We start from the raw sequence: 12,906 nt of genomic DNA, 5'->3' as shown, positions 1-12,906 counted from the left end.
CCTCCCATTTTGGGACTTTTCCATCCCACTTCCTAGGAATTCACTTCCTAACCTCTCAATTAGGAGAGCTCCCAACTAATACCATACATATGAGCGTAAGTTAGACTTTGACATTTTCATTTGCCATAATTTTGAAACGTATTATTGATTTTCTTTTCTTTTTGCTTTGAAACAAGGTTTAGTGAGCCACTGTTGAAGAAAGCCTACTTTAGTAATACTTCCTGGTGTTATTCCCATTCTTTTGTTATTATTGCTACTGATTATTATTAGTGTTGCAACATGTTTAATATACATATATCCAGATCAACATTAGCCTTTGGTTGGCTGCAGAGCAAGGAATGCAAAATTAGATTAACTCATTAAAGCAAAGAAGTTATTCATAGTGTTAAACAGGATAAGAAAATTTTTCTCATCTTTGGTCAATACTTCAAATAATCTTAAACAGTGGGTAATTAAAAAATGAGAGTACAAATCAAAATGCAAAGACCCTCACCTTTTCATTCCTAACGATTTATCTGCCTCAAATATGTAAAAAGACATGTATTTTTTAGGAAAATACTTTTCAATCTATTTTTAATGAGTCATATTATAAAAGATGTCTTCATTGCCAATATCCTCAAAACAGGAATTACTGAAATAAAAGTTATTAAATTTATCTCTATGTACTATATTTTTGTTTATGCCAATTCAGTATATAAGAAATCTATAGATTTTATAGTTTTCATTGATATATTTGTAGAGTATAATGTTTAAGATGGAACATTGCTCTGATGCACTTAATAGTAAACATTGATAAAACAATGAACATTTAAAGTTCAGCCCATATTATTAAGCTCTTATACTAAAGTATGATTCTATTAAAAATAAGGCTTCACCAAGTTTCACATTTATTTTTCTCACTGAATATTTCTGTATCAAATTTGTGCAGTCTACAAGCAGAAAGACACTGCTTCTTCAACCCTTCTTAAATGACAGTCACAAAAGCAGCTTGGGACCAGAGAAATGTGCCTCTGGTAAACATTGGGATGTGACCCACTACCTAAACCTCTCTTCTGTATGAAATCACTGGCTTGCCAGCAGTGTTAGCAGAATGGAGAATATCCATTCATCAGGCACACCAGTAAACAGTTCAGTTTATTAACTTGAAATTACAAATGAAGCTAGATTTACATAAAGTTCTGTGAAGTGAAGCAATAGAAGCATGGGCTTATATTACCACATGCCTACTACTAGCAAAACCTCCGGCAAAGGGATGCTAAGAAAACAGTTGTGAAAACATTCTAAAATGCCGTGGCTGTTTGCTCAGTAAACTAGCATCAAAGTCTTGTTAAGAGTTAAACAACAGGAATTTCAAAGACAAATGTAGCCTGGGTAATTTCATTGTTGTCAAATCATACTCTATGAAAAACTGTACAGATCAGCTTCTTGTCAGATAAAACTGAATCCAGTTTGTAGATATTGAGGTGACAGTGGTAATCATGCAAGTGGAATAGTTAATGTTTTTGTCATATAATGCAGAAAATAATTCAGTTCACTCTCCCAAATCTGTGATGGCTAAGAATGACAAAAATATTTTATACCAATACACACACAAACTTTTTGTCATTAAAATAAGGAGACATGACTCTAAATACACACCAGAAAGAGCAGGTATGGTGAGTAAGTTGTTGTGTTTTAAAGTCACTTATCAGAGTAGAACCACACTTTGAGATTTTGTTTATATGGAAGAACTCCTGGTTAGGCAGACTTGGAGCACTGAGATCACTACTGGGGAATTATGGCATCACAGGCACATTGAGTTAGAAAGTGTATACCTTTAACTGCTTGTCTTGTCTGATATCTTGTCCCTTGAGAGGACTGAGGTTGCTGTGACTGAGACTGCTGGCTCTGCTGCTGTTGCTGCTGTCTCTGCACCTTCTGCATGTGCCATTTCTGAGAAGATGTCTGAAATTTATTTGAAGAATTCCACACTACACGCTGCACAGCAGGAGCAGTTTCCTTAGGCAGCAGAGGCCTCTGCTTTTTCACAGGGCTTCCAGTGGCTGCAGATGGAGCACTAACAGTAGAAGAAGCACTAGTAGTTGCTGTCACACCAGCTGGTGGAGTCTGGGCTGCAGAGCGGGTAAGTACTGGAGTTTCTGGAAGAGGCTGGGTGCTTGCACTGGAGGAAGGTGGAGTTTTACCTACAACTAAACAAATATAAAATGTAATGCCAGCTTTTCACCAACACATCTGATTCATAATTTTCCATCTAATTTTTGGAAGAGCCACATGCACCTTCCAGTCTACTTTGAATTATTTTCCTCAAAAGGTAATTGATATTCTACAAGTAAACTCATTTCAGTCTAGTTGAAGTTGGTGGCAATTCAGAAACACTAGCCATTAAGCAAAACAAAACAAAAAGTACAAAACCCAGAAAAACAGCCTAACCTCTTTCGGAAGATATGTGAGAGGTTAGAATTTGATAGGATGTTTCTGGATTACCACTTATACCTGTCATCCCCATTTCTTTCAGGAGAAAAATACATCCAAAAGGAACAATGACTGAACAATAACTGAAGGAATAGTATACTAAAAACTTTCTAAACAAAGGTGAACTGGCACTGACAACCAAATATACAGTGTATTTAAGATATCTATGTTTACTCAAAAATCTTCCAGAGTTTATAGTTGACTGTTCCACATATCAGATCAATTTAGGAACTGGATGATTCTTCCAAAGCTGTGGCCAGGAAAAACATATCTGAAAAAGAAGGCTGCTGGATTGACAGGTTTCTGGAAAGGGAGCAAAGACCTTCAGGTTTGCATGCATCAGATCTCTTTTCTGGACCAAGGCATTTTAATATCTGAAAGCCACAAGTAAAGGTAGGGACCTTGGAATCATGGACAGGACACAAATTATGTCTAGAATATATTCATATAGGTATATATATATATAAATATTTAAATCCACTTTTAATTTCACTCAGAATGTGTATTATTCTTTTGCCTCTATATCAAAGTAAAATTTTAGGATTACTTATTATTTCAACGATCACTGGTTTAGGCCACTACTAATACATGAATCAGTGGTTTTGAAATTCATAAAGCTGCCTTGCTCAATAAATTTTTAAATAAAACAAGAATCAGTCAATACAAACTCCCCAAAATTACAATTCTGTTTTTAGTTTATAAGTCTATTTTCTTGATTATCTGATAATAACATTTATCAATTAAATTCCATTTTAAGATTCAAAATTCAGAAGCATTAAGTTGCCTTCTAAAGTATGCTTAGTTAACTGATTGAAAACATCTTTTTTAATAAAATGATTGAGCCAACATGCTATAAAATATAGACAAGAAGAGAAAGTTATATGAAGAATAAAATATTTTTCAATCTAACCATTTAAATCTGCTTTTCTATTTTGTTTTGTCAAAAGGCTAACATGCAGAACAAGTTTAGCAAAAGCACTGTACTCATTAATTGAGATTGCTTTCCTCTTTTAGCAACACATAGAAACAAGGGACAATATCTCAGGGACAATACATGTGATTTAGCTGTTCTTTTGATTATTACTGAGAGCATTTACATTTGATTTCAATGGGATCTTATGCAATTTGTACGTTTGATAAGTTCCAACTTCTTCTATACCTGCAATTTTGGGTGGTCTATGGAAATGTAAAAATTCAACTGAAAGTCATAACAATTGCAAAATAAATTCTACATTTGTCACAGAACAAATATTACAAATATTCATAGTTCTATGCTGCTGAAAGGAAACTCAATGAAACATATTTTATATAAACCAGAAACTATAATGGGGACTGAAAACTTTTTTCATAGTCACAAAGAATGAAAAGTCATTCCTAAAAATTGTTTTAGTACCTTTATTTTTGCATTAAGATAAAAATATCTGTAACAACTCTGGCTTCCACATTAGCCCTACAGAACAGAAGAAAAAAAAAGGAAGGAAAGAATTTCATCCTACCATCTTGTTTAGGAGGAGGTTCTTTAGATTCTTTCTTGGTTTTCCTTCCTTCACGGCCACAATGATCATCTCCTAGATCGATGACAAGTTCACTCTCAGAATCAGAGTCCAGTCCTAGGTGCACAGTTGGAGAGTCTGTTTCATCTTTACCTTTCAGTTTTTCTTTTGCAGGATGCTGTAAACTTTTTCCCTTTTCAGAAAATTCTTTCTCAGTGTCTGTAATTGCCTTTTCTTTGACTGGGTCATCTGTTTTCTCCACTTCTGGACTTGTGCTTTTAAGTTCCTCCTTGTCTTCATTCTGTGCTGGGGGCTTAGGTTTTTTTTTCAAGCTCAATGATTCTTTGTCACTTCTCGTGCCTTCCTTGTCCTCTCCATCTTCTTGATCATTCTTTGATTTTTGATCTTCATCACTATATTCACTGTCACTGGTGTCGGACTTTTCAGAATCTTCAGAATCACTGTGTTCTACTGCAGTATAAACAGCTTCAGATATTTCATTTATTCCTAATTGTGGGGAGGAAAGTACATTCCATGCTGACATCAGACTGACTGACATTACCAGAAAAAAACCTCTATATACTGGAACAAAGTGTATACATACCATTATCTTAGCTGTCAGTCCTTAAGCTATAAACATTTCCCTTAGTACCCTATCTCAACACCAGAATGTATAAGAATTACCTTCCACATATTCCAATTCACATTTTTATTTCATTCAATGGCCCTCCTTTCACTGCTTTTTTCCACTACCTGCAAGCTGTTTTGTTCAACTTAGGACCAATGCTGGCAAATACAAAGAGGAATTATTTTTATCCACAAGAAACTACCTTAAAATCAGTAACACTATTCACCTGATTAAAATTACTTACATGTATGTTTGCAGAATCAATTTTAGACTGTGTAAATTTTGCGAGGAGAATATCTAATTTTTATAATGCCTAGAAAGTCTTTAATTAAGTGCTAAACAACACTAATGTTTCCAACAGCATTCAGTTCCTGTGTGACTGCATATACTAATTTGTGCAACTGACGTAAGTTAGGTACAATTCTTGAATTTTTCAATTTACAAAGCAAATATTAAGACTATAATTCTGTCATACTATCTACATCAGAATGGTACAAAAACAGATTAAAAGATGAAAGCTTTTTGACAAAAATTTGAAACATCAGGTCTCACTGTATTTTAAATTAAACTAGTTCAGTGCATTCTACTTGCCTCAAAGAGTTCAAATATCCTCTACTCTTGTTTTAATGCATAAAATATTTAAAGTTTTACTATTCGGAAACTTCTTTTAAACTCCAATTCAAAATTTCCTCAAGTGTATCCTTCAGATGTCCATTGTATTCTTGAGATATACTTACCAAGTTGTGCTTTACAACTCTCTATTGTCTTGTCAAGATTAAGCTGGAACCTACTACGTATCTGTCGTTTTGGTGAAATGAGTTGCACAGGAGTGGTCTGCTGTTGGACTGACTCACTCAACTCTTTCAGATCCATCTCAGCTTTGCTACGATCTAGAAAAAGAAAAAGGAACTAAGAAAAATATTTTACAAAAAGAAGAGATCACTATCCAGATAAGACAAATTTTACTGAGTAACAATGCAGACAATCTGAAACATATTTCACTTCTTTTATAATTATGGGCTAAATAATAATTCTAAAATGACTTTACTACAAACAATGGATTCTTCCTCTCTGATACTACATGTTTCACATGCAAAACACATGCACCAATTATGTGGACATTTTCTCTGTCAACGTGAAATTATCAAGAAATCATCATTCAAGTCTGTAAGCTGCCTGACAGCACTTCTAGTAAGCTACTGATGTTATTTACTACTAGTAGTAATATTTTCACAGAGAAAATTAAATAGGAATAAAAATCCTTATCGTCACCATTTAAAATTCAAAAAATAAATCATAAGAATAGAAATAAAAATGTGGATTGTTACACTAGATAAATAAATTTAAGATAAAATAATAAATTTTTCAACTATGTCAGCAAAATCTTCTCTTGAGTTCTCCTATACATGTAGAGATTTTTCACTCTGAAACATACAGATCTGTTTGCAAAGAGTACAGACTATAGTGCTAAGGCTAAAACTGTCTTAGCAACTAAGTTTCACATTTTTGCTTCAATTTTTCAATTTCTGAGGTTATGTTTCTGTTCCATAGCCCTATACTTTACTCTTTGCCAACAGTGCTGACACTCCATTAATGCTCAGGGCACTAAACCAGTCTGGAGTTAGTTGCTTGTTTTGGGGGAGGATGAAGGGCACATGAAGAAGGGGGAAGGAATGGAGAGAAGAATTAGGTTTGGCCAGTTTAGCTCCTTGAACTGGCTCATGGTAGGATCAAAAGGACAGAGGCCATAGAGAAGACAAAAGGCAACACTGGCACAATGTGCATTTGTGCTTCGTTTATAGTTTCATTCCACAGCAGTAAAAGATGTCACAGTATTGCCTTATTTAACCTTTTATAAAAAGAAACCCCACATATTTACAAGATGTTTTTTGTTGATGCACAACTCGGAGAAAAGTGAAATAAATACAAAGGGCTAAGCCAACGATTCCTCTGACCAGACATTCTTTACAAGTTTGAACTTAACATCAAGGTACATTCCACATTTAAAATTTAAGAGCCATAGTACATAATGACTCAACTTCAGCAGTACAGTTGTCTCAATCAGGCTTGGCCACTTATCTCCTATCAGATTGCAAATAGAATCTATATTACAGATAGAGCAGGTACAGAAGGAACCTGTATTCATGCAGTTTTTGTTTACTGCTAAAATAGCAGTTCCTCATCTCTTCCAAGAAAGAGGCAGCAACTTGTGTGGTGCAATCCCACAAGCCAAATATACAGGCTATAATTTGGATCATCCTGGCTTGTAATATATATATGCATTATAGCATACACAAATTCAGTCTAAATAACACTCAATCATCCTTTCTAGTCCCAGTGAAATGGTCATAAAAGTAATACTGAATTCCACACTCCTGTCACGTATTCATACCGGAAGAGACTAAACATAATACAAACTATCACTTTCAGTGCAGTGTAAATTTTGAAAATAAAAATGAAGGTTCTAAGTCACTTAAGTACTTCTGAAAAATTTGTTCCTTGTATTGGAAATGTTTATTAAATTAGGTTTCTTCTTCCTGTGCTAATTATGTCACCCAATCCACACTAATTCCACAGCAGTAATGGTTATATCATCCTTAGTACAGAATTTGATTCAAGGCCTTCATAGCCTTCGTTAACTACATGGCAGGACACAAACAGAAGTAAAAATGGAGAATAGGTGAAGATGAAGTCGAGACACTGTAACACCTCCCCAGGGAACCCTATATCTTAATATATAAAAGAGGTCCACAATCCAGATTTCTCTATCTAATCTACAAGGAGGTCTCATTGAGATCTGGATTTCCAATCTGTCTCATTAATGTCAAAGTATCAGTAAAAAGAAAACAGAGCCAAAGGGCAGATAAGCCCATTGTGGAGAAATCTTCAAGTTCTCATCTCCAAATTCTTTACTTTTTCTCATTACCAATCTGAAAATTTTCACTCCTTCTTTGTCAAACTTGTTGTTCTATCTTTTCTGCCTCTGTTATACAAGGACAGATCCTATACTATCTGGAATACATTTTTTTTCCAAGTAATCTGTGTATAGCTTGGTCATTCCCACCCACCTCCATTTTTCAATTTAGCCAGTCTGCCAGTAACAACAGATGGCTCATTTCCATTATTTCTCCTTCCTTATTGCTGAATTGGAGGACGATCATAAAGCCCTCCTAGTACTCTGCTCAAGGTACATAAGTGTCTTTGTTTTCTGGACTTTCACTTTTGTTTTTTTCAGAGAGAAACCCTGTTCACATTATGTATGACAACGAGACACAATAAGTCATATCTGAAAACCACAGAATTCACAGATTAATCTATGTCTGGCACTGTTGACACTATTAAATGAAGAAGGGTTGCCATTTTCATTCCTAGCACCAAAGAGTATATTTAGCAAAGGAAACTCCCCTACAGCTGAAAAAATAACTGATATTCTACTTGAAAGCATACTAGCGGTACTTTTATGGTATTGCTCATGGACCATAACATCAGATTTTCCGATCCACACTATTTATTCAAAATATTCTATGCTCCAGCTGATTTCTCTCATCTGTGGCTCAAACTACTCAAGCACCACATATTTCTTAATGTTTTTCCAAATGCATTGTCACCTCAGATAAGACAACAAACAGCTGCAGTGCAGCAGAAGAAATTAATTCTATGGTTATTCCACACAGATAGACTAACACACTGAAAAATACACTTGCGAGCTTGTATCCAGAATCAGAATGTCCGTAACTCGCTGAAAACATGAATTCAGCATTTGAGCTCAAGCCTTCCTGAAGTATTTGGCTAACACCAAGGAGCAGAATCCTGTTTCTCCATGTAGTATCATGTGGAGGTAAAAAGTAGACAGAACTGAATCAGAATACTCACAGGAACAAAGCATGACTGAGGAAAGTGATTTACATCCCTTTGACTTTCAGAACGATTTTACCAACTTAGTACTTACCTACTCCATTTTTCAAAATTCCAGAATCGCAAAATTTACTTCTAGGGATTTTCAAGACATCTGCTAATTCCTTTCATCCATCTATCTCCCTAGAGAGGGATGGTCAGTGAGGAGGTGATGTGAAGGCAGCAAGAGAGAAGCCCTAGTAAATCCTAAATCCTAAAGACCACAAGAAAACCTTGCCAGCAATTCACTTGAGAGGCTGAGGGGTGAAGAGCAGCAATGTTCATGTAATTACAACCTTTAGAAACTTACCTAGTGTTTAGAAACATTCATTTGTACAGTTCAGCTAAAAAAAAAATCATCCTTTAACTACTTACTTGCATCAACAAGAAGAAACAATAACAGGAACTTTCATTTATAAAACAAAAAAAGAACAGCATATTTGATGAAACAATAATTACACATGTGCCTAATTTAAAGCCACATACAAGCAAATTTGTTCGTATTATGTTGCATTGACACCGCTGTAATTTATTCAGCTATAACAGTATTAGATTTTCAAAGGTTAAGACTAACCAAGATTAAGATTCAGAATGCTTCCTGGAGTGGAAGTTCTTTCTTGCTTAGCAGAAATTGGCGTTGATGCTTGAGGAGAGAAAGGTTTGGGGCTGCCTGACAAGCTCCCTGCTTGACCCGTTCTTGTTGGTGCTGGAGAAGCTGAAAAAGTACAAAATTAATAAAGACAGATTTAAAAATAATCACAATAAAGCCATATTCACTGGGACAAAAGAGCTTTTAAACCTACACAAGCAGGGAAAGGATTTTTGTTTAATAATTTCAACACTGTGTTCCTTTAATTTTAGTTTAATAAAGAAAGAAATTGTAAGGAAAATAATTTTATTGCAGGCATATAGTTGGGCCAAATGTGTGCTTACCCTCAGAACCACTCTCTGCAGTGACAGAAAGTTTCTAGCTTTCAAGATTTGGTTATTTGAGATGTTAACAAATTCCGACACTCTAATTTGCTATCTATTTCAATTCATGTATGTAAGTAACCATAGAAAACCCCACCTAACCCATTTTCTAGCTACATTAATAGAGAATTAAAAGTACAAATCATAGTAAGTTTAATCAGTACAGCTGGAGATCAGTAACCAAATGTCTCCAACATGCTAATTTATACAGAGTTTAAGCAAAATCCTATGCTCTGAGCCTTTAAAAGCTCCATGAAATAATATTTCAAAAACAAACTTCTGGAAACAGCCGAACAGTCCAGAAAGGGAAGCATTGCAGGCCATTACCTAAAAAAAAAGACTTATTCTTGTCAGCAAGAGACTAATTTCTGTCTGTTAAATCTCTGCCTAGTGCTCTGAAAATGTCATCCTAAATTCACTACTGGACACTTTTTCTTCCCCAGTACATCCAGGATTGTCTATGTATTTTCAGATTCCTAAACAGTACCAATATCCTCTGTTTCAGTAACTGTTTCCAAGTTATTTTCATCACTCAAAATACACAACAGAGGTATCCAAATAAAACCGTTCTTGTCTAAGGATAGTGCAGTCATACTACTTGAATTACTTTTTACAGCAAGCAAGTAATTTAATTTACATTTCATTTGAAACACACAGATTCCAGCAATAGGACAGCTAAGTTTATACATAAAGTGAATATTACAGAAGTTAACATTTGTAACAATACACAGGTAGAAATGCCAGGTGGGAAACTGAATATTCTAGTTTAACTGCTGTTAAGTCCAATCCAGCATTTCTATGCACTAGGATAGAGTATAGTAAGGCCTGAGGAGAAGTTAGAAAAATTCCCCAGAACTGCTATGATAATCAAGAATCCAGAGTACTACGATAACATCTGTCATCTTCTTTTACCTTTATCTGACAAAATAACTTTAATGTGACTTTCCATTAATATCTCCACTACTATAAAGAAATAATAATGTGGTATAACAAAAGCTCTATAGTTTAAGACACAAACAGTACCTGTTAGCTACACCTTATGTGTAAGAGCTGTACACACATAAATACATGATAATTTATGTACAAAATGAATTATTCCTTTGACATATTACTCTACTGAAAAATCCAAGTATTTTCATATCTTTAAATTCATACAGTTACTTTGTCATCACTTTCTTAAGATGAACAGGATTAAATCACAAGACACTTCTGTACCCAAGGGTAGTTTCAAGGCTAGCCTTTATTGGCTAGAAAAAATAAGATTATAATAAATAAATAAATAACAGCATTTTTTCTAAAAATTGTAACGGAATGTATTGATTTAGTTCTCTACACAAAGACATCCTTTCACCAAAATCAAAGTTTTAAAACACTCACATTAATTAATATACTGCATCATTTCTTTCAGATAGTGATGAACTTTCTTTTATGGATGAAAACAACTAAGTTAGTTTGCCTGAGTGCCACAAAATTAGCTAGCGTTTGGTCTTTGACTACATTATAAGTCTGAGAAGTCCAAATTCTGTACTCTACACTCCTTTTCCTCTTTATCCACTCTGCCTATGGAACTGTAGTTTTATCATATTTTAGCTACTCAGTTGGGAACTATAAATTAAGCACATTGCCTTGAAGAAGAGCTATCAATTTTTAAATAGAATACCTCCTAACCATGACAATTCTAACTCGTTTTGTATTTACTTCCGCTCTCCATTCATTTCGATAGTTACAACTATTTCCTGCTATTTAAACTGAAGGGTTTTGGTCACTTCTCAAGATTATTTATTCCTTCTCAATGTGACAGAAAGGATTGTTATTTCTTATCTGTGGTACTGAAAGTTAAACCCATCTTTTTTTCTAAAATTTCTTCATAAAATGAGTCATAATACAGTCTGTCTTTAAAAAGTACATGGAATAAAACTACTGCATTAACTAAATGCAAAGTACATGGAATAAAACTAGTGCATTAACTAAATGCAAAATACCCCCTTTTCTTTTTTTTTTTTACCTGTATTTTTCTCAATAAAGTCCATGGATTCTTCACTGGCACTAAAATGACTGGAAGTTGCTTTTTTCTCCGCGTCCTGTTCAACATCAGATCCAGTGTGAACTGACGAGTTTGTACTCATTGGTGACCGTGGCATATCTGTCAATGAAATCCTACGACCAGTACTACTGCTCAGCATAGACTTGCTCATTAGAATCTTGGGTGATGCTGTCATATCAAAGTTCAGTTTGATTTTCTCTTGTTTGTCTGTCTTTGCAGTTCCAGCAGTTGGGTTTGCGGGGTCTAATAACATTTGGTATTGATTGTTGGGAGTATATGGTGTCCGGAAAGGTGCGTAATTAAATACTCCAAATTTTCTACGAATGTTATCAACATAAACCTCCATTTCTTGCATTGCACTATTGAAGATGCTTTTAGTCTTTTTCACAGAAAAAGGAATTTCTTTAGACATGAGGTAGCAATTATTTATTGGAACCCAGGCCCTATATATAAAACAGAAAAATAAAAGATAATATAACTACATTTCACACTGTGGATTGACGTTGGCAACTTTTGTGCATATACTAATTTATTTTAGCCTAATCAAAAAGATATGCACACCTCAGATCATTTCAAAGGACCATCTCTACCTTCTTCTTTTAATAGTTCAGTGCTTAGTTTTGGTAAGTAAGTAAATTGCATGTCTTAGATTATCACTAGCTTATTTTACTCTAATCAGTAACATATAAACATGAATAAACACTGGTCAAATATGACAAAATATTCCTAATTAGAATAGTCTATGTAACTGTAAGACAACCATAACTAAACAGTCTTTCCATCTGTCATAGTTAGCAGAAAAACATAAAAACCAGGTCAGGAAAAAAAGACTTCACAAGCACATTCTTAAAGATATAATATTCTATTTTAGACTCCATGTCAGGGTGATCAAACTCCTCGATGCCAGGAAAAGTTCTATCAACAAGTATTGGACAGATTTTACGTATCATGAAATGAGGCTCTAAAACTGTGCCTTCCAAGATACTAAAATACCAGGAACTTTGACTTAATTATTTCATTATACGGTTTGTTTTACAGTACATGTTTTTATAACTGTATAGATTTATATTTTCAATTCATGACAAATCAACTTGTATTCACCATGGCTTTCTTTCATGCAGAGAGTTCACAAGTACAGAAAACTTAACTCCTTTCAAAGCAAAACTGGCATTTTCAACACAGATTATATTTTCTATATTTTTTCTATATTTTTTAAATCTACAATTGTGTGTTTATTCCCATAGTATTTCGACAACATAAACAACTTTATTGTCTTCTTCTACCTTTAAGAACTACAGTTCTCGGCAGCACAAAACCAGACACAGGAATTAACCTGCATACTTACTGAGATTAAATATGTATTAATCTTACAAATATGACTTACATTCTACAGACATCATGTA

The 12,906-nt window shown here is 34.3% G+C and overlaps 1 protein-coding gene across 9 annotated transcripts in view; it reads right to left on the bottom strand.

The window, feature by feature from the left end:
• ZMYND8 (zinc finger MYND-type containing 8) overlaps window positions 1-12,906 on the bottom strand; it is a 60,906-nt gene that overhangs the window by 11,172 nt on the left and 36,828 nt on the right. For all 9 annotated transcript variants that reach the window (XR_012676253.1, XR_012676254.1, XM_075166408.1 and 6 more), the window contains 5 exons: window positions 11,465-11,946; window positions 9,062-9,202; window positions 5,331-5,483; window positions 3,969-4,472; window positions 1,815-2,189 (listed from right to left, as the gene is read on the bottom strand). Coding sequence is in view for 7 of the 9 variants with exons in the window: in XM_075166408.1 (XP_075022509.1) it covers window positions 1,815-2,189; window positions 3,969-4,472; window positions 5,331-5,483; window positions 9,062-9,202; window positions 11,465-11,946 (1,655 nt within the window). In the remaining 2 variants the exon portion in view is untranslated. The remainder of the gene's footprint in view (window positions 1-1,814; window positions 2,190-3,968; window positions 4,473-5,330; window positions 5,484-9,061; window positions 9,203-11,464; window positions 11,947-12,906) is intronic.

The sequence above is a fragment of the Calonectris borealis genome, chromosome 17 (assembly GCF_964195595.1).
Source record: "Calonectris borealis chromosome 17, bCalBor7.hap1.2, whole genome shotgun sequence".
Classification (NCBI taxonomy): domain Eukaryota; kingdom Metazoa; phylum Chordata; class Aves; order Procellariiformes; family Procellariidae; genus Calonectris; species Calonectris borealis.
This window is presented reverse-complemented; position numbering and strand designations above follow the sequence as displayed.